Source organism: Coenobita brevimanus, chromosome 1, assembly GCF_032717465.1.
Source record: "Coenobita brevimanus isolate Jiangsu-jjx chromosome 1, ASM3271746v2, whole genome shotgun sequence".
Classification (NCBI taxonomy): domain Eukaryota; kingdom Metazoa; phylum Arthropoda; class Malacostraca; order Decapoda; family Coenobitidae; genus Coenobita; species Coenobita brevimanus.
Window position 1 is genome coordinate 43,447,760 of NC_136954.1, and position 24,205 is coordinate 43,471,964.

At 42.5% G+C, this 24,205-nt stretch overlaps 1 protein-coding gene across 1 annotated transcript in view; it reads left to right on the plus strand.

The window, feature by feature from the left end:
• LOC145395488 (glutamate receptor 1-like) overlaps positions 1-24,205 on the plus strand; it is a 690,806-nt gene that overhangs the window by 622,069 nt on the left and 44,532 nt on the right. The window contains exon 10 of the mRNA XM_080269120.1: positions 4,061-4,168. Coding sequence (XP_080125246.1) covers positions 4,061-4,168 — 108 coding nt within the window. The remainder of the gene's footprint in view (positions 1-4,060; positions 4,169-24,205) is intronic.

The following is a 24,205-nucleotide window of genomic DNA, read 5'->3' on the forward strand; positions in this document are numbered from 1 at the left end:
TGCACCATTGTGTGTATGTTGTGTGGGCTTGTTCAACAAGCGGGGCAAATGTCATCTCTGATTCCATCCAACCCAAATCTAAACTAGCAATGACCAGGGCTGAGTGATGTCCTGATCAAACCCTAGCCAAGTGAACTGGACCAGCTCTGTTTAAGGATAATTTTGATGGGTGGATGACATTAGGGGTGGCATGTAGTAGTGTGTTCTGATCGGGATGTTTTGCCGTGCGCGTGAAGTAGGTATGTAGGTGTTTCTTCATTGATTGTGTGGGAATGTCTGTCTTAGGTTGTAGCATTAATTGTCTGAGTAGGATATTAGAGTGTTATGAAATATGGGTATGGTGTCAGGGTGTAAAAAATGTGTTGTGTGGAATTATAAGGTGTCAGGGTGTAAAATTAGGTTGGCAGTGTGGAACATTAGGGTGTCAGGATGGACCTGGGGTAATGCTGTCAAGAAAGAATAATGATGAAGCCAGACACCTGAAGACGATGTGTAATATGTAATAGTGGCACTGTGAACATGTTATGGTGCTATAGAGGATAATTAAAGCACTGTAACCTTATTACCGTAACATGCCAAAATTTTCGTCCCAATACAACTTATTTCGTGTAGGTGAATGGCAGAACAAGAGAGTGCATAATTTCTGCATCCTCTCCATAGCACTACTTCGTGACTAGCATCATATTCTAGTGTTAATCTATTGTTACAGTTCAGTGCTTAAATTCTGCTTCCTCTCCACAGCACAACTTCATGACTAGCATCATATTCTAGTGTTAATCTGTTGTTACAGCTAAGCATTCAGATGGAGAGATGGCAGTTTTAGGTCGTCACAGTAAAATGATCATAGGTAGAATATTTGGGTGCAGAGAGTGCGTAGCTACATTTCATTTACCTTCACTTGGCTCAGATTTTCGTCCGTTTCCACCTTCTTTTACGTAGCCCATTTGGCAGAAAAGTCGCGGCTTGACTTCCTTTACGTAACACTTTTCATGACTAGTATCCTATTTTCGAATTTCTGGTTTTAAATCTTGCAAACAACTTAACAATCAAGATGGAGAGATGACAGTTGTAGGCCAAGCTAGAGTTAAAAAAAAAAAAAAAAAAAAAAATACAGGATTATGATGTTTTCTTGCACGTTAAAGCCTGGGTGACACATCCGTATAACATCGATATATACATACTGCTGAATTACTCACTTTCAGGTTAAGATAGTTTAGAATATGATTTCCAGTCCTTTCCTATCAAATTTCCATGACAGTGTTTCCATTTTGCATTGTGGACCTTCTCACGATTTCCTGCAGGCTTCGTCTGGAGGGTTTGATGGGCGGAGGAAGGGGGGGATGGGGTTTCCTGCTATTCTCTCTTTGCCTTTTAACCCATAAAATAGTTTTGTTAGTTAAAAAACTTCCTAATAACAAATAGCTTCGAAATGACCAAGTGTGTTGCTGTGTGTTTTTCTTAGTAAGAGATTTAGGAGGTCAGGGTGGAAAATTAATCCTTCCAGTACGGGACTGTTTTGTGATACATTCTTGCTCTCACCACACTATTTCCTTCAATTTAGGTGGGCACCTTGGCAGTGATGAAGTTACTGCAGAATATATCTAACCCTTCCAGCACGGAAAGTATATCGTATGTCGAATAAAATCGTCTGGATATGCCAAGATAACACGTCATCAGATTTTGAAGGCTAATAAATATGATTAACCGAGTCTTTTTAATCTTTTCAACCTGAGGACGTCATGTAGCCTACAGTATGTATTGTATTCCTACCATTTCCTGTCGATTTGACTCAGCATAGAGGAAACATTTCGTAGTGGAGAGGTTTGAAGTGTCTTTATTATCACTTCTGCTAAAAGATGTTTCTCCTATGAGTAAAATCGGCCAGAGGTAGCTAAAATAAATTGCAAAAGACGTCCTCGGAGCGAACAGGTCAACCGTCAGTCCGATGATTTATTGTTTAATTGCATTGTTGATATAAAACCCCGGTGGCCCAGTGGTCAGCACTGCCAGCTGCAGTTGCCAACACGATAACACCATTTATGAATTTTGCTGTGACAGGTCGCACCACTCAGTTCAGGTGTAAGTTTACCCCTTTGGAGTTGGTAGGCTAAATAAATACCCGCGGTAACACCTAAGGTAGGTAACTGTGTACTGTGTTCTGAATGATGGAATGGCCCTGTATGCCAGAACTGTGGGCCAATAACCTGTCACAGAGTTAAAGGCATACTGCCGTCACCTGTACACAGGCGGTCAAATGCTGTGTCCCGCTCCTAGTCACGGTAAGAATATCTACCGAATGAGTATAAGACAGTGGTGGTTCGGGAGGTGGGGGATGGGTTTTTTTGGGGTGGTAGGAAAGTTAGGGCAGGGGAGGTTTGGGAGGTGGGGGATGCGAGGTGTTGGGGTGGCAAGAAGAGGGTTAAAAGCGAGGGAGTCAACTTCCTGGTCGTTATCTGGTACATATTCTTGCTGTGGCTGGGGCAGGACACAACATTTGACCCCCAGTGGACGGTCGACATCATAAGTTCTGTCGTCTCTTGGTGTTCTCTCCACTGGCTTTAAAAACAAGTAAGATGAATCCACAGTAACCTACACTGATCATTTTACTTGGCCACAGATCAGTGTAATCTGTGTCGGTTGCTACAGATTCACCACTCAGATTCTCATAGACTATCGAAAAAGCAGGAGAAGCGACAGGACTTTCGATGCTGACCGTACCTCTACCTGCAGACGTCATTATTCAAGTCAAGGAAGGTTTCTCGCACCGAAGGAGTTGCACTGCATCCTGGACAGAAGTGTTATGAGTCCATGGGGAGGCTGTGCGTACAATGATATCCTTGTGTAAGCGAGGGAAGGCATTGGTATGGCAGCGGTGGTAGGGTGCTTAGCGGATGAGGTGTGCAGCAGGTATATGGGAATATGACACAGACAGCAGCAGGGTGAGCTGAGGCATGGGGGTGGTGGTGCACTGTTAAACGCACATTACTATGTTAACGAGAGAGAGAGAGAGAGAGAGAGAGAGAGAGAGAGGTGGTCTCGCTTTGACACTGATACTGTACCTCTCAAGGAACTAAATTCTCTCTCTCTCTCTCTCTCTCTCTCTCTCTCTCTCTCTGTCTCCCTCTCTCTCTCTCTTGGAAATTGAAAATAAAAAACAATAGCAAGATCAGTAAAATTAATAATATAATGACAAGCAGCAGCACTGGGATTGCAACACCCACGCTCTCCAGCTGTTTCAAGTGTCGAACATCTTACCTTGCTCTGTGACCTTGACCTTCGACAGATTACTCTAGAAATCTACTTGCTTCATCCTTGCCTAGCTCATATCCTTTCCACCAACTTTGACTCAGATTGGGTCAGATCTGTCTGAGTTGACTTTGTCCTGTGAAGCAAACAGACTGTCAAACGGAAAATTTGTATTTTATGTTATAGCACTTTTTTAAAATTTAACATGACAAATATTCATGACCGTTTTCAGTTCATTTAATGGCCATGTGTATTCAGACTGGATGGTTTATTTGGGTAGAAACTAAGGAGACTCACTGGTACCCCATATCTAAAATTCATCGAACTTACACACAGCCACGACTTAGTATTTGATTTGGCAGAGGAGGCCAGTACCATCACGTGAAAGCAAACCAGCAAATAATTTCGTTACCCATAATGAGTGTTGTTGTTGATGTGTTTTTCATGCAATATCATGGTATTATTGGTGTGTTTTTCTTGCATTATCTTGGTATTGTTGGTGTGTTTCTTGCATTATCATGGTATTGTTGGTGTGTTTCTTGCATTATCTTGGTATTGTTGGTGTGTTTCTTGCATTATCTTGGTATTGTTGGTGTGTTTCTTGCATTATCTTGGTATTGTTGGTGTGTTTCTTGCATTATCTTGGTATTGTTGTGTGTTTCTTGCATTATCTTGGTATTGTTGTTGTGTTTCTTGCATTATCTTGGTATTGTTGGTGTGTTTCTTGCATTATCTTGGTATTGTTGGTGTGTTTCTTGCATTATCTTGGTATTGTTGATGTGTTTCTTGCATTATCTTGGTATTGTTGTTGCAGGTTGAGATGGAGGGACTGACAGGCAACATCAGCTTCACGGACGAGGGTAAGAGGAAGCTGTACTCACTGGACGTGGTGGAAATGACACTCAACAGCGAGACGGTCAAAGTGGGTGTGGAATTTATCGTTGTTTTGCTTTCTTCTTATCTTTTATCCTTATCGTACTTTGTATCTTTATTTTCTCTCTCTCACTTTCGTTTGAGTTGATCTTTAATACCGAGGTCGTCAAAGGGGTGTAGTGAATGTTGACTCTCTCTCTCTCTCTCTCTCTCTCTCTCTCTCTCTCTCTCTCTCTCTCTCCCCACAACACAGAGACCGTCAAAGTGAGTATTAGCATCTTCAGTCCAATACCGTGCATTTTTATTTTCTCTTGCTCACTCCAAACGATTGTTATCAGCGTGGATTGAGAGCCAACGGGAATTATAACCAGCGTCTTCGGTTCCCACATTTCCGTTCTGTATACCATTGTTGCATTCCGTGCTGAGTTTGATTTTACCAGGATGTGCATTCTTCCAGTGTTTCTTATTTTCTGCTCTAACTTAACTTATCCTAACCTAACCCAACCTGACGGATTACCTGACTGACTAACAAACCTACCTGACACCAAGAAAACAAACCTGAACTACCTGGCTAACAAACTTATCTAACGTGATACTAGGAAAACAAACCTGACCTAACCTAGAATTTTCTAGGTAAGGAAACGTGTAAAAATAGTACACAGAATGGAAATCACCGTCCAAAAAGTCTCTCATAAGTTTGATCAAGTCGCCTAGACGCATCAGGAATAAATAATACATGTGCAGGCATAGTCAGTGGTCCTTGTACATGTCTGGAATTCCAAACTGATGAATAAACAGTGACCAATGGACCGTCAGATAACAGAGGTTTGCCCACACCTTCTGGCTCAGTCTTAAAAATTCGATTGTGAGCCATTTAACATTTTGTCTGCTATTTGCTAACTTTGTTGTGTTTATGTGTGTAAGTTCCCGTGTAGGTGTTTGTTTGTGTGTGTGTGTGTGTGTGTTAGAGAGAGAGAGAGAGAGAGAGAGAGAGCGAGCGAGCGAGAGAGAGAGAGATTGATACCCTAAAGTGGCCATGGGGGAGAATATAAAGGGAGTATTATGAGGGGCGGGGAGGAAGGGAGAATCAGGTGACACTATGTAGGGACATATGAGGGGGGGGGGAGATTGTTGGTGGGAGGAAGAGAGGAGAGGAGGGGGATAACGATGTAAAGGGGAGAAGAGATGAGAGGAAAAGGAGGAAAGGAAAGGGGAGAGAAGAGGGGAGGAAAGAGGGTATAGAAAAGGGAAAACAGAGATAGAGAGAGAGAGGGGGAGAGAGAGAGAGAGAGAGAGAGAGAAACGGTGAAGAGAAAAGGGAAAAACGGGGGGGGGGGGGAAGGAGAGTAGAAGACAATGGATACGTCTGATAGCCGTATCCACCTTTACCGTACCCACCCTAGCTCATAACAGAAGTTGTCGTTTGTTTTTAGACACCCCTTTGACATAACCCAAATGAACACCCCACGCATCTTAAACACACGCCAGACACACCAGACGAACACCTGACTCACCTCCAACACTCCCAGCCCCTCAACACAAACCCTTAGAAGTGACACTTATACAACCCTGCGGTTTCATCTTTTCAGGTTTCATATTTCCAATTATTGGGTGACAGTGAGTGAGTAAAAGTTAGGGGCATGCATTGAATTTGACCGCCCCTGTGCGATAGGGAAAAGGAGCTGGAGGAGAAGGATGTTGAAGAGGATGAGAAATAGGGGGCGGAGGAGGAGGAGGAAAGGAGGAGGAGGAAGACGAAAGGGATAGAAGTGACAAGAATGAAAGTGAACGATCAGAAGACGACGAAGGAAGAGGTAGGTAGGTAAGGGGGAGAAGGGAAAGATGACAAGATTGAGTAGTAACGAGGCGGAACAGGAAGAGGAAGACAAAGAAGAAGAGGGGAGAAACTAAGATGAGAGAAGAGGAAAGGAGAGAGATGAAAGGAGATAGAAAAGCGCAGGAGGGAAGGAGAGGAGGAGGAGGGTTGCGATAGACAAATGTGAGAAATGGCCCGATGCTGTGGTGTACGTACAGGGGAAAACAAAAGGAGGAGAAGAAAGGAGTCACAAGAAGGAAGAAGAAAGAGGAATGAGAAGGAAGGGATCATAAGAAGGAAGAGTAAAAGGAGAGGAATGAAGGAGTGACTAACTAGAAGAATATGGAGAAACAAGAAGGGAGAGACAAGGAGTGGCAGAAAGAAGAGAGGAGAAAGAAGTAAGGGAAGTGAAAAAAGAAAAGAAGAACAGCCAAAAGAAGAGGAAGAAAAAGAGAAAAGAACACAGAAGACAAGCGGTTCCAGGCGGTGGTGTATATCTTACAGAAACTTCGTAGCTTCTTGTAGTGAAGTTTTGTAGATCAGTTATACATATATTAGACTCGTGGACGAGCAATTGTTATACGTGAGTAGTTTTATAAGTAGATAATCTTCGTTCCCTTTTGTCATGCAGTGACAGGAGAGGTAAAGATTAGTATGGGACTATTTTTATTTGTCTGGGAAATATTAACAAAGTCTCTCACACACGAGTGAAGTATAAAGTAGTCCCGCTAGCTACCTCTCTCTCTCTCTCTCTCTCTCTCTCTCTCTCTCGCCCTGTTGCTAGCCTCCTCCTCTTTCGCTCTCTCTGTACAGCCTTTCGCTACGATCGTCAGCCCCCTTTTGATCTCTGATTCCTACATTCTCGTTTAGCAGGGGTCGTGTCACGTACTCTATACTGTTGTTGAAATGTTCTAGAAGCCTGTGAGTGTGTATGTGTGTGTATGGTCACGAGGCGCTGTTTGTGGGCTATTGTGCTGGTGAGAGACATTCTGGAGAGGTGCTAACGTCACTTCCTTTGGCCCCTAGGTTTGACATTGACCTAACATCTAGACTATATTATGTATGATGCTGGTTATTATGTATTAAGATATTTTACAGTCCTGACATATACACGGAACAAGAGGAAGTGAAGAATGAAGACAAAACGAGGAGGAGAGAAACGAGAGGGGAAAGGGGTAAAAAGAAATCAGTAATAAATGCAGAGAAGATAAAGGAAACGAAAGAATGAACGGGGAGGAGAAAAGAAAGTAAGAAATAAGAAAGAGGACTAAAACGAGGAGCAGGAGAAGACGGGAGACAGGCGAAGGGAGAAAGAGGAGACACGAAACTGAGGAATCAGAAGTAGGATAAATAAGAAGAAAAGCAAAAGAAAGAAAAAAATACAAAGGGAGGAAGACGTGAGGAGGACTAAGATTCAGATGAAGACAAAAAGGGTGTTGGTTCCCGACTACGGTGTGTGCACAGAGGAAAGAAGGGCAGAAGGAGACACGGAAGAGGAGGAAAGAGAAGACTGGAAGAAAAAAAAAGAGGAAGGGTAGATGGGAGACAGAAGAAAGAAGGACAACCCTAATCAAGGAGGAGATGAAGTGATAGGAGAAACGAAAAGATAAGGAAAACGAAAAAATAAGATGGCTCCTAGAGGGGAAGAAGTAGAGAAGGATATGGAAAGAAGACAGAGGAAAGAAAAGAGAAGCTTGGAGACGTGAGAGAAAACAAAAGAAGCGAGGCAAACGAAATACGAAGAAGAAGAAGAAAAGGTGAGTTAGTTCCAGACTGTGGTGTGTATGCATGAGGAGTCAGAAACAGAAGAAAAAATGAGGAAATAACAAGATATGGGAAGAAAGACCAGAAGCAAGGAAGATGAGGGGAAAAGAAGGGCATAGAACAAAAAAACTGGCAAAAACGAAGAGGATGAGTAAACGAAGAAGAAGGTAGACAAGAACGAAAAGGAAGATAAGGGAGGAAGAAAACACTGGGTCCAGAGAAATTGCAAATGTTTAGTTTGCACGTATTTATAAGAAAAATGAGTTATTAGAAGATAAAATGTGAAGCCTCATGATACACTCACTGTTGAGTAGAATTACACAAGCGTCTTCGATCTTTTGCGGTATAGGAAATGCTTGCCCTGCAAGGGACGTGCTGGTGCCGTCGCAGGAACACAAAAGCGGCCAGAGCATGCATCAGAGGACATCGTTACCTCTCTCTCTCTCTCTCATACAAACGTACCCTGACTACTAAATCTAAATCCAAGCCATAACACGGTGCACTTTGCCACCCACATTTCACCAAACCACACCGTTGCAGGAGCACAAAAATGGCCACAGCATCCCCACAGAGGGTATCAGTCAGGACCAAGATCGGAATGGTAGCTACTGGACTCCCTAGTGGGTGCGTGTGTACAGGTGCCTCTCAAAGCGTTTATCACGGTAGGGGACTTTTTTTTTACATACATACATACATTCATAAATGTACTGTACATACATATATCGTGACCGGCAGTAGTCTAGGTAACGCGAAATATTGTAATTATGGCCAGAATGCCTGACAAATTATTTCATTAAAGCATCATTTAGAGGTGAGGGCCTATATTTTCTCAGACCATGAAGTGGGCGAAACATTAATGCCTAAGGAAATCAAGGATCTTATCTTTTAATGGGTTTTTGAGTAACCCATGGCAACTGTTGATGCGATGGATGTGTATACCCTGAGATTTCGGGGAGGAAAAATACTTACTGTGAAAGATTATGAAGAAAAAAAAAAGAGGGGGAGGCAGTTATCAAAGATACTTGCAGGGAAAAACGTGCAGAGTAAAAGAATTGGGCAGTAAAAGACACAGTACGAAAAATCATGGAACAGAAAAAGTGGAAGATGGAAAAAATGCAGTGCTAAGGATTAGTGGAAAGGAAAATTGCGCAGTACGGGAAAACGTCCGTAGGAAAAAAAATATATATACGTAATCTAGAAAAAAAATTGCCTCCGGGAAAAGGACGGATGTCTGTTGGATAAGAAATGCGTAAAGTGAAGACGAAAAATGCGTAGAGTGGTAGATAAAAAGATACGCAAGGTGAAATAGAAAGGAAACTACGGAGGAAAGTTGAAGAATTGCGGGGGATACAAGTTGAAAAAAAAACCTAACGGAAAATCTCTTTGATCGGGGATAAAAGAAGTAGAAAATATCTTGGTGAAAAATTCCTTGTACGAGAGACCATCGTAGGAGTAAAAATAGGAAGAGCAGGCGAGGATAGTGGGGGAAAAATAGGGAGGACGAAAAATACGTGGGAGAGGAACACCCGATCATGAGAGGGGGTAGAATGTCCATCATGATAAGGCATTGCAGTAGCGAACATGAAAGGGATGTGCGGAAAAATGCACACAGTGGTACATGGATCCGGAGAAGATTTTCAGGAGAGAGAGAGAGAGAGAGAGAGAGAGAGAGAGAGAGAGAATATAAAGAGGTGAAAGGGAAACAACCAGTAGGTAAGTGTGTGTGTGTGTGTGTGTGTGTGTGTGTGTGTGTGTGTGTGTGTGTGTGTGTGTGTGTGTATTTTGCTTCCATACCTGATCTGAACTCGTTTTTTACTTTTCCATCTCTAAGAATTTGATTTTCTCCATCGTGTGTGATATTGTCCTTGATGATGATGTGGAGGAGGAGGATTATGGTGATGATGATGATGATGGTTTCTTTTAGTACTTATATCGTATCCTTTTTTTTTTTTTCTTGGATATCTTTTGTAAATTTCCCCACATGCTTAATTCCACAATCGTTTGTTTCTCTCTCTCTCTCTCTCTCTCTCTCTCTCTCTCTCTCCTGACTCTTCCCTCATTCCTGGCCGTCTCTCACTTCTGCGTTTCGTGATTTCCTTGTTCATTGCTCTCCAAAATCACTTTCACATTAATTTTCCATGACTTTGATTGTTTCTTCCCTCAGTAGTCTCTTCATTCTCTCTCCTTCTCCCTCTTTCTTTCCTCTCACTCCCCCCCCCTCTCTCTCTTCTTGCTTCCCCCCCCTTTCTCCTTTCACTTCCCTCTTCAGCTCTCTCCTCTCGCTGCCTATTTCATCCATCTTATTGTCCCTATTCCTCACGCTTACCATCTCAGAACTCACTGTTATTAATCTCTGTCTCTTTTCTCTGCTTCCTCTGTTATCTCCCATTGTAATTTCCCTTCTTCCTTCCTTCCAATTTCTTCTTCTGTCTCCAAACTCTTTCTTGCTTATCTTTTCCATCATTAGTTGTCTTTACTTCATACTTATTTCCTCACAACCACTAACTCATCCATTTCTCTTTCTTCTCCACGCCGTTAATAATCTTTAATAGCTTTCTCGTTTCTGTTTTCTCACCTCCTCCTCCTCCTCCTCCTCCTGTTCCCCCTCCTCCTAACTTTTTCTTCCTTCCCAATTTCCTCCCACTTTTCTTTAAAAATTCCTTTTGTTTTTCTCTTCCAACTTCCCGTTTTGCCACGTCCCATTTCCCAGCTTTCTATGTCCACTTGTTTCCAATCTTCCTCGTGTGTGTGTTTTTTTTTTAATTCTTCCACTGCGTCCTCCTCACCTCTCAGGACGGAAGGAGAAATGTAGAAGGAAGAAGTCCATGTCCCATATCCAAGTAACATTCGATGCAGTTTTCTAGTCTTTCAAAATTTGTCTAATTTTTCTTCCCAGTTTCCTTCTCCTTTTGCTTCAATTTCTCCTCCGGTCTCACAGTATCCCTGCTTCCACTTCTTCCTCCTTTCCACCCCTCTCTCCTGTTTAACCTCCAAGGACTGGAAGTCAAACGGGAATCAAAGTACAGAGGGTCATTCCACACACGCAACCAACTTTCTTTGGAATCTTCAAGTCATCTAGAAACTCACTCACATTCCTCTCCCCATTCCCCTCCTCCCACTTCTCTGCTATATTCACGCCTACTTCTTCCCCCCTCCCGTGTCTCCCACTTAACCTCTCGAGACGGGAGCAGAAACGATACCAGGGATAGGTCATCGCACACGCACGCACGCACGCACGCACGCACGCACGCACGCACGCACACACGCACGCACGCACGCACGCACGCACGCACGCACGCACGCACACACACACACACACACACACACACACACACACACACACACACACACACACACACACACACACACACACACACACACACACACACACACACACACACACACACACACACACACTCTCTCTCTCTCTCTCTCTCTCTCTTTCTCTCCAGCCTTGGTCAGTTCCACAATCCCTCACGGTTCCGTCCACAGCCTTCCTTCGTTCCCCAGTCAGTTTCTCTCTATTTCCCAATATCTGTCGCCAGTTTATTCCTCTTGGAGTACCTCCTACTCCACCTCTCGGGGCGGTAGGAGAGGGAACAGGAAGTCATCTCACACAGGCACCAACTTTCGGTGTCGTCTTCGTGTCCGCCACTCCCTAAGCACGCTTCATTAGCGACATCAAAGGCCGGACTTCCAGCCTCTTCCTTCTCTGCCTTCGCCCTACCTCCTTCTCCAAGTCTATCTCTCCCTCCCTCCTTTCATCATCGCTCCCTTCCTACCACCCTCCCTCTGTCCGTTGCCCTCCCTCCTTCCCCTACATCCCCCTCCTCCCTCTTGTCTTCCGCTCTCCCTTACTCCCAGCCTCTTCTTCCCACTCTTCTCTCCCAACCCATCCCTCCCTCTATCCATCATCTCTTCCTCGCTCTTCTGTCCCTTCCTCTCTCTGTTCGTCTCATCCTTTCCCCCTTCACCCGACCTTCCTCTTCCCTTTCTTCCTCCACCTTTCCTCCCCCATTGAAGTTTTCCAATAGACTGTGATGCCTTGGTAGTCCAGCAGAGGAAGTAAACACAGGATGTTTGGGGAAGCTCTTGTTTACCCTGCTTTTGCTATCTTGTACTTTAGTCTTGAAGTCTCTCTCTCTCTCTCTCTCTCTCTCTCTCTCTCTCTCTCTCTCTCTCTCGTGTAGGATTTCCAACTTGTGTCCTTTGATGTTTCTTTCTCGGGATTTGCGTCAGAGCCAAGACGCTGAATGCCAAGTTCTTCAGTGCCATCCCTTTCCCCATTTTCTTATTAGCGGGATTATTCAGCTCTTATTCAGTACTTATTCAGGTGTTAGGACTCTTATTCAGGGTTATTCAGGTGTTAGGGCTCTTACTTAGGGTTAATCAGGTGTTAGGGCTCTTATTCAGGGCTTCTTCAGATGTAAGGGCTTTTATTCAGAGTTATTCTAAGTGTTAGGGCTTTAATTGAGAGCTCATTCAGATGTTAGGGCTATTATTCAGGGTTATTCAGGTGTTATAGCTCTTATTGAGGACTTATTCAGGTGTTAGGGCTTTTATTGAGGTGTTTTATTCAGGGTTTAAGGGTTAGCCAAGAGACTGACCATATTTTGTAGAAAAGATATAAAACCAGAATCACATGGCAATGTCAGTTTAAGCATTTCGTACCGGTATCCGATCTAGACCAAACATTGGGGAAATGTTCAGGATAAGGCAAGGAGATATGGGTTATATTTTGAGAGTGGTCAGTCAGATGTCAAGGTCACAGGGAAAGTCAAATGTCAAGGTCAGAGGGCAAGGTCAGCTCAAGCAGCGGGACCAAACCTGCTGGAAGCGCTACGGGTCAAGCAAGGATGAGGTGATTCGGTTTTGAGAACAGTCAGGTCAAGGTCAGGGTCACAGGGCAGAGTCAAATGTTCGACTTATAAGCGAGTTGTTTGTGTTGGTGTTGTTGCTTCAGTGTTCCATGTTTTATTTTTTGAAACGGGCTTCTTATCACAGTTATAACTGAAGGTCTTCCCTAATCATACTTTAAAACACACACACACACACACACACACACACACACACACACACACACACACACACACACACACACACACACACACACACACAGAAATATTTTACTGAAGAAATACAAACCTAACAAAACACACACAACTCCGCCTCCAGCACACTACCTAGCACGCCATCACAACCACCATACCATCTCCACCACAAAAAATGCTAACCGAGGAATCACAAACCCCCCACCAATAAAATATACCACATAGAATCATTGAGTCATGTCTACCACCGCACCACCGTTATCCTACATCACCGCACAAACTCAAATTCCTCCACTGAAATACCTCGTAAAAGAAACACAGCCACGAAAAAACAGACTCGCCCCACGATACTCGTACTACCTAACATACCATCACCACAGGCACCTTTACCTACCACACCACCACCACCACCACCGCAGGCACCTTTACCTACCACACCACCACCACCACCACCACAGGCACCTTTACCTACCACACCACCACCACCACCACAGACACCTTTACCTACCACACCACCACCACCACAGGCACCTTTACCTACAACACCACCACCCCCACAGGCACCTTTACCTACACCACCACCACCGCCACCACCACAGGCACTTTTACCATACCACACCACCACCACCACCACCACCACAGACATATTACCATACCACATCACCACCACCACAAACATACTACCTTACCACACCACCACCACCACAGAAATATTACCTTACCACACCACCACCACCACATTCACCACAGACACATTTACCTCACCACACCACCATCACCACCACAAAAATCTCACTGAAGAAACAAACACAGAGAAACGACTCTCTCCCTTACACCACCACCATCACCTCCTCCACCACACCACAGCCACCACCGCCGCCTCACTTCATCTCTGTTGACGCGTTAAGCTGGGTCGGTAAAATCCAACATGCTCCTGTAAAAGTTTGTAGTGGCTGGGGTACGTGTGAGTGGAATAGTCAATGTATTGCTGTCAGGGGGGCCCGTCCCTATGAATAACACATGGTTGCACGTGTGGGGGTCGGTGCAAGAACGCTTGCTGTCTATGGACCTTCTCTTTTCTCCCATGTACTCAGCCCTTACCTTTATATTTTCTTTGCCTTGTCTCCGTGTGTTTGTGCCATTGCCGTGTTGCATTTTGACCTCCTTGCATACTTAATTTTTCCCTTGCCTCTTGGCTTCACATTTCTTCCTCTTCTGCTGCTTTCTTAATGTCACCAGTCTCTTCAATACAGGGAGGTATATTTCTTCCATTCTTCTTGCTGTTTGCCTTTGCCTTTTTTCTTAATCAGGGCACCCCGTCCCTATGAATAAATGATGCTTGCAAGTGTAAAGGTCGATGCCAAATAGTAGGCCGCTGCAGACTTTCTCCCCACTCCCACCAGGCTTACCTTCTCCTTTTCTTTCCTTTCTTCATTTCTGTAGCTTTCCTTAGTGCAATGGCTCCCTTCTTTTTGACTTTACATGCGTTACATTTTTTCCTTTGCCTTTCCATTTCGTTTAGCTGTTGTTTGTATTTTTTTACAATTTTGTCTTCTGGCTTTAGTCCGGTCTCTACGATTTTTGTTACCTAATTTTCATGCTTTTCGTTTTTTTTCTTATTTGGCTCCTCTTCCTCGTTATTGTCGTTATTTTTGTGCACTCCAAATTTTTACTTCCCTTCACTGCTCTGATGTGTTTATATTTTTGTCTTTGTTACATGCCGTCTCCTTGTTTGTCTTCCCCATCCCTATGAATTACTAATGATTGCAAGTGTTAAGGCCATTGCAAAAACACCATTGATTGCAAGTGTAAAGGCCATTGCAAGGATACCAGTAATTGCAGGTGCAAAGGCCATTGCAAGGATACCAATAATTGCAGGTGTAAAGGCCATTGCAAGGATGCCAGTAATTGCAGGTGTAAAGGCCATTGCAAGAACACCAATAATTGCAGGTGTGAAGGCCATTGCAAGAACACCAAGAACCTGTGGGCCCTCTTCTTTCTCCCATGTGGCTCACTCTTACCCTCTGTCTGTGTTCTCTCTCTTTTTAAGTGTTTTTGTTTTTGTAGTTGTTCACCATGATTTTTTTACGAGTATTATTCGTTCCACATGCATCTACCGTTTTCTTTGCCCTCTTTTCTCCTATACAGTTTTGTTTTGTTTTCCCGTATTATCTTTCATATTATAGTCTCACAACTCACCATTGTCTTCTTTCTAGCTGTCAGCAGTGATTGCAAGTGTAAAAATCATTGACCATTTCTTTTCAGATCAGCGATTTTATTTTGACAGCATATCTGTATCTGTCTGTCTCTCTCTGTCTGACTATATCTCCCTGTCTGAGCTTGTCTGTCTATCAATCTGTCTGTATCTGTCTGAATCAATCTGTGTGTGTGTGTGTGTGTGTGTGTGTGTGTGTGTGTGTGTGTGTGTGTAATTTAGTTATATTTGTATCCCGATGTCCCATTTTCATTCTTGCTATTCATCCTTTCTCTGTCTGTCTGTCTGTCTCTGTCTGCCTGTCTGTCTGTCTGTCTGTCTGTCTGTCTGTCTCTCTCTCTCTCTCTCTCTCTCTCCCTTTCTTCAATTTTTTCCTCGTAATGTAATGGTAAATCGCCACAGAGGTCATCAAATTAATGCATGTGGTGGATATTATCCTTGTAGGCGTCAGTGGGGGGGGGGGTAGGAAAGACAGGGGATAGGAGGGGTTAGAGCAGACCCTCCAGTACAACCGATCTTTCCCGGCCTGTTTAAAACTGTCTGTGCAGAGCAATAATGAAGGGTAAATGACGTGACTCTCAGGTGGTTTTGAGATGAATAAAATCATCTCACGTTAGCTGGACAGCAAGCTAGAGTTGCTCCGAACGTGAGAGTTAATGACCGTCTTAACACTCCGAGGCTTCTTTGACTCACCCAGCTCTATAAACGTCATGAGAATGCAAGAATTCAGTATAAAAACGTCAGTATATTCGTTTGCTATCATTTATCGTGTTTGATTTCTTGAAGTTTCTAGTGCAGGTATGTGACCGTAAGAAATGTAGCTTTGTAGGTGACACAGACATATACTCCCTGACTTTGGACGTGTTGTTATATTCTCTGCATGTTGTGTCGTTATATTCTCTGCATGTTGTGTCCAGACTAGCTAAAGAACATCCCTCAGTCACTGCTTCACTGCAAGAGGCCTGAGTCTTCGGTATCTATTCTATGAGTTTTAGGATGTGAAGAGTAAAATGTGGCTGATGGTAGTGCGTTTAGCTTTGCGTCGTTGCCATCTCTTTCATTTCTCTTTATCTCCAGCTCTCTTTTTTTTTTTTTTTTTTCGTGGCATCGTTGAGCTCTCTTCCCCTCTCTCCAGCTTTCTTGTTTTTATATAGAAATCTTGAGAGCTTTTGGATAAGGCTCAGTATTTGAATGACGCTTTTCCAGTTTATTCTTGCTGCCTCCAGATAATTTTGTTTAGCTCAGAGATTCATCAGACTGGAAGGGTTACATACACACTGCCTGCTGAATTGTTTTCACAACCTAGGAATTCACCTTTACTTCCCTCTTCTCTCTTCTCCTTCATGCTGTTCTGATATTTTTCTTTTACCTCGTTCTCCCTCTTCCTCTTTGATTTCGTCGCTTTTCTTCCCTGTTTCCTCCCTTCTCTCTTCCTCTCCCAACCCTGTCTCCTCTCCCCTCCTCCTCAGTGCTGTCTTCTTCCCTGTTACCTCCTATTTCCCCGCTCTCCTTCCCTAGTCTTGCTCCTCTGCCCTCCCGTATCAGTGCTCTCTTCTTCCCTGTTACCTCCCATCGCCTCTTCTCTCTGTACTTCTTCTCCTCTCTCCTCCATCCCAATGCCATCTTTTATCTTTTTTACCTCCTACCTCCTCTCTTTCCCTCACCTCTCTCCTCCTTCCGAATGCTCTCTTCCTCCTTGTTACTTTCTACTTCTCCTGTCCCTACTCCTTCACCTGCCTTCTTATTCCCAATGCCATCGTTCTGTTTCCTCCTCCTCCTCCTCCTCCTCCTCCTCCTTCATATATTTTATAGGTACTGGACTCTCACCTCCCATCAGAGCGTGGCCCACAATGGATTCAGTCAGGCACGTTCATTGGCCAGCATATTTATGGTGATCCCAATTGTCTGTATGGCAGAATAATGACAGAAATAAAAAAGGAAAAGGGAGAAAGGGAAGAGTAAGGGATTATGGAGTACATACCGTTACATAATACATACATGCATACATACATACATACATATAGATAGATATGTTGACAGACAATAGATAGGTAGTAGGTAGGTAGGTAGGTAGGTAGATAGTGTGTGTGTGTGTGTGTGTGTGTGTGTGATAAATTGTTTGTGTGTGTGTGTGTGTGTGTGTGTGTGTGTGTGTGTGTGTGTGTGTGTGAGAGAGAGAGAGAGAGAGAGAGAGAGAGAGAGATTTTATGGAACCTTGCAAATGAGTGGGAGTATTGGAAAGCAAGAACCAGCTTGTGGTAGAGAGAATATAGAAGTGCGTGAGATCAAGAAGGAACAAAGGAAAGTGTGAAAATGAGAACGAGGATAAGAAAGATTTAGTCTGTGAGAGAACAGTAGGTAAGAGCGAGAGTGAGAGAGCAAGATTACAGTGTGAAAATGTATGGCCAAAAGAGCGAGGGTAAGAAAGATATGGACTGTGAGAGAGCAGGAGGTGAGAGTGAGAGTGAGAGAGCAAGATCAGAGTGAGAAAATGTAAGGCCAAAGGAATGGAAGCTAAAATGATGGTAGTTGATGGTGATTGTGATGTTGGTTCATGAATTGGTTGTTTGGTTGGTAGTGATGTTGCCTGGTTGTTCAGGTTGATTAGGTGGTGATGATGGTTGGTTGGTAGATATTAGAGTGATGTTATTTGGTTGATGCCTGGTTGGTGGTGATGGTAGTGAGGTTGTTTGGAGATGACTAGGTTGGTTGGTTGGTGACTGTGTTTTTGGTTGATTTGGTAGTGATGCACTCTTACTTTTGTTTATGTTATATGACTGGTTGATTGATTGGTTGATGGCTAGTTGGTTGGTTGCTTGATAGACACATTTGGTATTGAGTTTTGTGTAGTTATTTGGTTAATGGGATGGTAACGATGGTGGTTGGTTGGTTGGTTGTCGATGATGGTTGGTTGGATGGTGGATGTGGTGTTGATGCTATTAGATTGATGGTTTGGCAGTGAATATCTAGACTGTCAGATTGTTGGTAATGGTGGTTCTAGTTATAGTGACCTTAGAATGGTTGTTTGGTTGATGAGAGTGACGGTGGCTGTTGTGATGGAGGTTGGTTGTGATGTCTAATTGGTTGTTGGTGGTGATGATGTTATTAGTGGAAATAAACTTCACTAGAGAGAGAGCGAGAGAGGTGTAGACACAATGCCTAAATAGATTAATAGATAAATACGTAAATAAGTAATTGCATGAATAGATAGATACATAGATATGGATATATATGCACACAGATAAATATATTGACTGACAAACATATCAAGTGGGAAATAAGTATGACAAAGTCCATTGTGCTTATCGTAATTCATTGCCTGAATATATATATATATATATATATATATATATATATATATATATATATATATATATATATATATATATATATATGAGCCTCTGTGGTAGAGTGTGCGTTTCGTACACGGGTGAACCAGGGTTCGCGCCCTGCCAGGGTAATAAACTTTGGGAGTGTTCACCCGGCCACATACTACATTGGCGGACACAAGGGGTGTTGTGGTTGAACCAGTGCCGCATACTATAAACTATGCTTGCACCCAGTTGGCTTGCGCGGGCCGATTACACTTGGTTCACAGACTACACACACATCCAAAGCCACTCCAACATTACGATTACACTTACATGCACTTCTCACCCTACATACAATCTCTACCAGACAGCCGAAGCCACTGGGTAGAGATACAATGGCTGAATCATCCCGACTTCGGTCGGGATAGGCTGGTCCTACAGTGGATACTCAAACGGCTGTTGATGATAATGATATATATATATATATATATATATATATATATATATATATATATATATATATATATATATATATATATATATATATCATTTCCTGTGGCACCCTCGGGGATGCATAGGGCCTCGATGAACTCACACCACCACATCCTATCTTGTGCTAACTCCTCAAGATCTCCCCAACACTCATCTCCAGCTTCCCGTCTCATTGTCCTCACCCACGTCTCTTTTGGCCTTCCTCTACCTCTCCTACCAAGTGCCACCCACCCTGGTGTACCTCGTACTATTCCCTGTCTCCTATACACATGTCCTAGCCACTTCCATCGTGAGAATCTAACATATTCATCGATCGGCTGCACTCCCGTTATTTCTCTAATTCTACTATTTGGTATCCTTTCCCACCACTTAACTCCTAATATTCTTCTAAGTGCTTTATTTTCAAACACCAAGAATTTATTTTCCATAGTCACTGTGCTGTACCAAGACTCGTGTCCATAAATTAAGATACTCCTAACCATTACCTTATAAAGTTTGATTTTTGTATGCACAGAGAAATTGTTATTATTCCAAATATTTTTAAGCATTCCCATTGCCTGATTAGCCTTCTTTAACCTTTCCTCGAATTCAAAGTTCAAAGAACCATCCTTGGCTAAATAAGTACCTAAATATTTAAACCTATCAACTTGCTTTACAACCATACCTCCAATTACACATTCCTGCGCATTTTCCATATTCATATTGATTATTTCAGTTTTTCCACAATTAATAACCAAACCCACCTTGCGACCTTCACTCACCAAACAGTCCAACACTCTCTGCATCTCTTCTGGCCCATCACAAATCAAAACTATATCATCTGCATAATCTAAATCCAAAAGTTTCCTGTTCTCTCCCCAAAGTATACCTGCACCGGTTTCTGTTCCAACGCGTTTCATAATGTAATCAATGACCAATATAAATAGTAAAGGCGATAGAACACCACCTTGAATTACTCCGGACTTGACTTCAAACGAATCACTCAGACAACCATCAACCATCACTTTACAAAATGTGTCCTCATGCATGTTCATAATGACCCTCACAAACTCCTCTGGTATTCCATAATGTCTCATGATCTTCCCCATAGTCTCTCTCGAAACACTATCAAAAGCCTTTTCAAAATCAACAAAACAAAGACTTAACGGTACTCTCATTTCATTAACTTGCTGCATCAAATGCCTAACTATAAAGATCTGATCATTGCAACCACGTCCCTTTCTAAAACCAGCCTGTTCATCCCTCAGAATACCCTCAACCACCGGTTCCAACCTATTTAACAACACTCTACTGAAAACTTTCAAAGCTATCGGTGACAAAGAGATTCCCCTCCAATTACCACATTCACTCAGGTCTCCCTTCTTCGGAACTTTAACAATTACACCATTCTTCCAAACTGATGGTAGTAACCCCGTCACCCATATCTTATTGAATAGCTTGGTCAAGATCATTATTAATCTATCCCCTCCACTTTAAACATTTCCGGAAATAAACCATCCTCCCCTGGTGCCTTATTATTCTTTAACTGTTTTACTGCTTTCTCCACTTCTGCAAGCCTCAACTCTCCTGTTTCTATATTTAAATCTTCCTGAGCAGACGGTATATCCTCTTCTGGTGGTATTGGTCTATTAAGAACTGTCTCAAAATGCTCTTTCCATCTATTTTTAATATCTCCATCTTTGGTCAATAAATTTCCTTCCCTGTCTCTAACTGGTATTTCCTTGCGTTTACCTGCATTACCACTCAGTTCTCTAATCGATTCATATGCTATTCTTTGACTCTGTCCATCATTTTTGTTTATTAAGATTTCAGTCTCTGCAACCTTTTCATCTACACATCTTCTTTTATCTCTCCTAGCTAACCTTCTTACTTCTGAATTCAAACTCCAGTACGCAGCTCTTGCTAATTCAATCTCTTGTTCATCAACGCATTGCATCTCACTCCTCAATTTAGCCTCACCTCTCTTTTTTATCATATCCCACGTTTCCTCTGATATCCATTGCTTTCTCCTGAAGCTATGTCTCCTTCCAATCGTACATTCAGCAGTCTCATGCAAAACTTTGTTCACATCCTCCCACATCTCATCTACACTTCTCTCCCCCTTTTCCAACGTTTCCAACACCAAAAACCTATTTCTGCATTCTAATCTGAATTCCTCCTTTTCTTCTGCTTCCCTTCTAAGCTTAACAATATCGTATCTATCAACACCAGATTTTTCCTTCTTCTGATTTTTAAGTTTAAACCTTATTTTTGCAATGCTGAGTTGATGGTCACTACCAATATCCGCTCCCCGTTTAACATGAACATCTAGCAGAGAACTTCTATGCCTCCTACTGATAGCGATGTGATCAATCTGATTTTTATATTTTCCACATGGCAACACCCAAGTTGTCTTGTGTATATTGCAATGCTGAAAGAGTGTGCCCCCGATGACTAAGTCATTTGCTAGACAGAAGCTTCCAAACCTCACTCCGTTTTCACTCATCCTACTACCAACTCCCATCTTACCCATACATGCCTCAAATCCCTCATTTGAACAGCCCATTCCTGCATTAAAGTCTCCAACGCAGATCAAAACATCATGTCTAGGTACCCTTCCTACTCCTTCTTGCAACTTTTCATAAAATGTGTCTTTCCTTTCATCGAGTGCATCATTAGTAGGTGCATAACACACAAACAGACTGATGTTGCCATGATTTGATTTAAACCGTGGTATAACAATCGCTCATCTATAGGATCCCACTCACATAAAGCCTTATTTGCCTTACAACCCAGCAACAATCCTACTCCCTGATAATGCATTCCGTCCTGTCGACCAGATATCAATAAACGTATACCATCCTCCAAATCCAACTTATCGACTCCAGTTAATCTAGTTTCTGTCAGAGCACAAATATCAAGTCCGTAATTTTGAAAAACCTTCACTAACTCATCGATTTTACCGTCATGATTTAGCGTTCTCACATTCCAGTTACCAATTTTAATTGTATTTTTTGCATTGACAAAGGAATTAGATTGTAATTGAGGCAACCGTGAGATTCTTAGCACCCCCTGCCCATTTAAGGGCTGCACGGGACTGGGGGCCATTATTGTTCTATCAGAGTCCATCAAGGTTTCTTTGGCTAACTTCCTGAACACCTCGCCATTGTGTTGCAGTCGCAGTAGGCAGCTAACTTGCCTGATTGCCCACACCCGAAAGACCCAGCTATGCTGTAGCCAGTCACATGCCGGCATGCTTCCCAGCCATTTCACTCTCAAGGAGTTCCTCTGCCTGAGAAAGCAACCACCCCCCTGCTCCCGAGGGCTTTTGATCTGTGTAGGTAGAGGGCGATCACTCCCTCACTTGCCATATACAGTGTATATACAGTGTATAGGCTATATATATATATATATATATATATACACAGGGATACACAGATATCAGATAAGAGGCCCGTTTGATGCAAGGTACATTATAATTATCGTAACTCTTTATCTCAACAACAGTGGTGGATGCGGAAATTGGCTGCCTATATAGTATACGTATTAAATATTTTCGCTCTGATGGCTTATTAGATTTTTGATTGATGATTTCCAAGTGTGATTGACGTTTTTCTGAATTCAGGATACACAGCAGTACTATATTTCACCATGTTTTTTGCAGTTTTAATTAACTCTATCCAATGGAGTATTTTGTCTTGCTAATACAGATTTTTTTTTTCTTTTTTGATGTGTGACTGACTTTTCTGAATATACCAAACAGCATTGTCTTCCATTCAGGATTTTATACTGTGACCTTAACCCCTTCGTACACGATGACCCGTTTGTCGCCATTACGGTCTGGCTGCAACAATACACATTCACTCTCTTGGTGTCATTAAAGCATAAAAACTTTCGTCAGAGGAAAAGTTTTCAGCCAATTGGCGTCATTTTTGGAGGCGTCATAGCTTTCCTGCTGCTCGTCAAAAGTAATGAGTTGGCAACTGTGGGTCCCAATACCAGCAGGAGAGCGGACAGGTTATCTGGTACCAAATGAGCTGTGAGTGGGGAAGTTACTGTGTTGTTCTGTCCTTTTAAATTTCCACTTTTACTCCCACCTCAGCCATGCAACATATTCCACTATACCAGTAGTGCTTGTGTATAGTGTTTGGGCACTGTTGTGATTAGATTTGGTGTTTGCAATACGAAATTTGGTGTGTTTGTGAAGTATTCCTGGTCGTTATCAGCCATTGGGCCAACAAAGATTGTGCTGCTGTTTCTAATCAACTACACTGCCTCTAACCTGCACCAAATGTGAGTATTCAGCTATAAATAATAGTGACAGTGAATCATGTGAATATAGTGTGCATATCTAGTGTACAAAGAATTGGTGAAATATGTGCAGTAGCTTAGAGGAAGGCAGGAAACCGCCCTACAGTCAAGACATGGTGTGGGTACACTGTAGTTTTTTGCATTTTTCTCAAAAACTATGAGGCCTAGGATCACAGTTTGGGCTCAAATGAAAGTCAGTGAAATTCTGTATAGGATGATAAAATAAAAACATAACAGTGGCAAGAAAAGTTTTTCACTAGAGCTTACCGAATAAAGAAATCTTGACTGTCGGAAATGGGTTTTACTTTTTTCCTTATTACTCGAACACCGTACGACCTCATATCAAACTGGGACCTCCAGCATTCGAAAGCTAATAAAATTCTCTTTCCAATGATTGTATAACATGTAGAGATTGATTAGTAAACATTCGACTGATGATGTTGGGAAGTGAGATCTATGCTCCAGAATGTTTATTCACACGGCCCTAACATACGTATAGTGTGTTTTTTTGTTTCTGTTTTTTTGCTTATGTTGAACAAACATCTACGAATAGGAATATATGGGTTTTGTGGCAAAATATGTTTGGGTGGTGAAAATAAGCTGAGAATACACATTTTTGGAGCGCGCAGGGGGGGAGGGGAGAAAAGCTGGCGCGTTAATTAACCCCTTTGATTTGGTGGCTTTTTAATTACTTATTTTCTATTTTTTTAGTTTATTGTTACCACCATTTCTTAAATTCTTCATTCACACCTGTGTTAATCTGAGACCCCCAGTTGATCCTGGCAATATGGTGACTTTTTTTTCTTTTTGTTTTCTTGTCACCTGCAGTCGATTTTTTTTTACACGTAATTGACGTCCATTCACTAGTGTTTTTCTTTACCTTCTGGAGCCTATTAACCCTACCTGTTCGTGGGAAAAAGACATGATGATGATGATGATGATGATGATGATGACATTATTATTATTATTATTATTATTTTGTGATAGCTGGGGGCGCTCACCATCCACTCACTCGATGTCGTGTTGCTCTCAGATGTCTACCCTTTCCTCTCCTTCCTTCTTTTCTTCCATCCTCTTCTGTCTTTCTTTACTTCATTCTTTCCTCATCCTTCTGCCTACGGGTGACTTTGCGCTCCCTCCTTTGTCT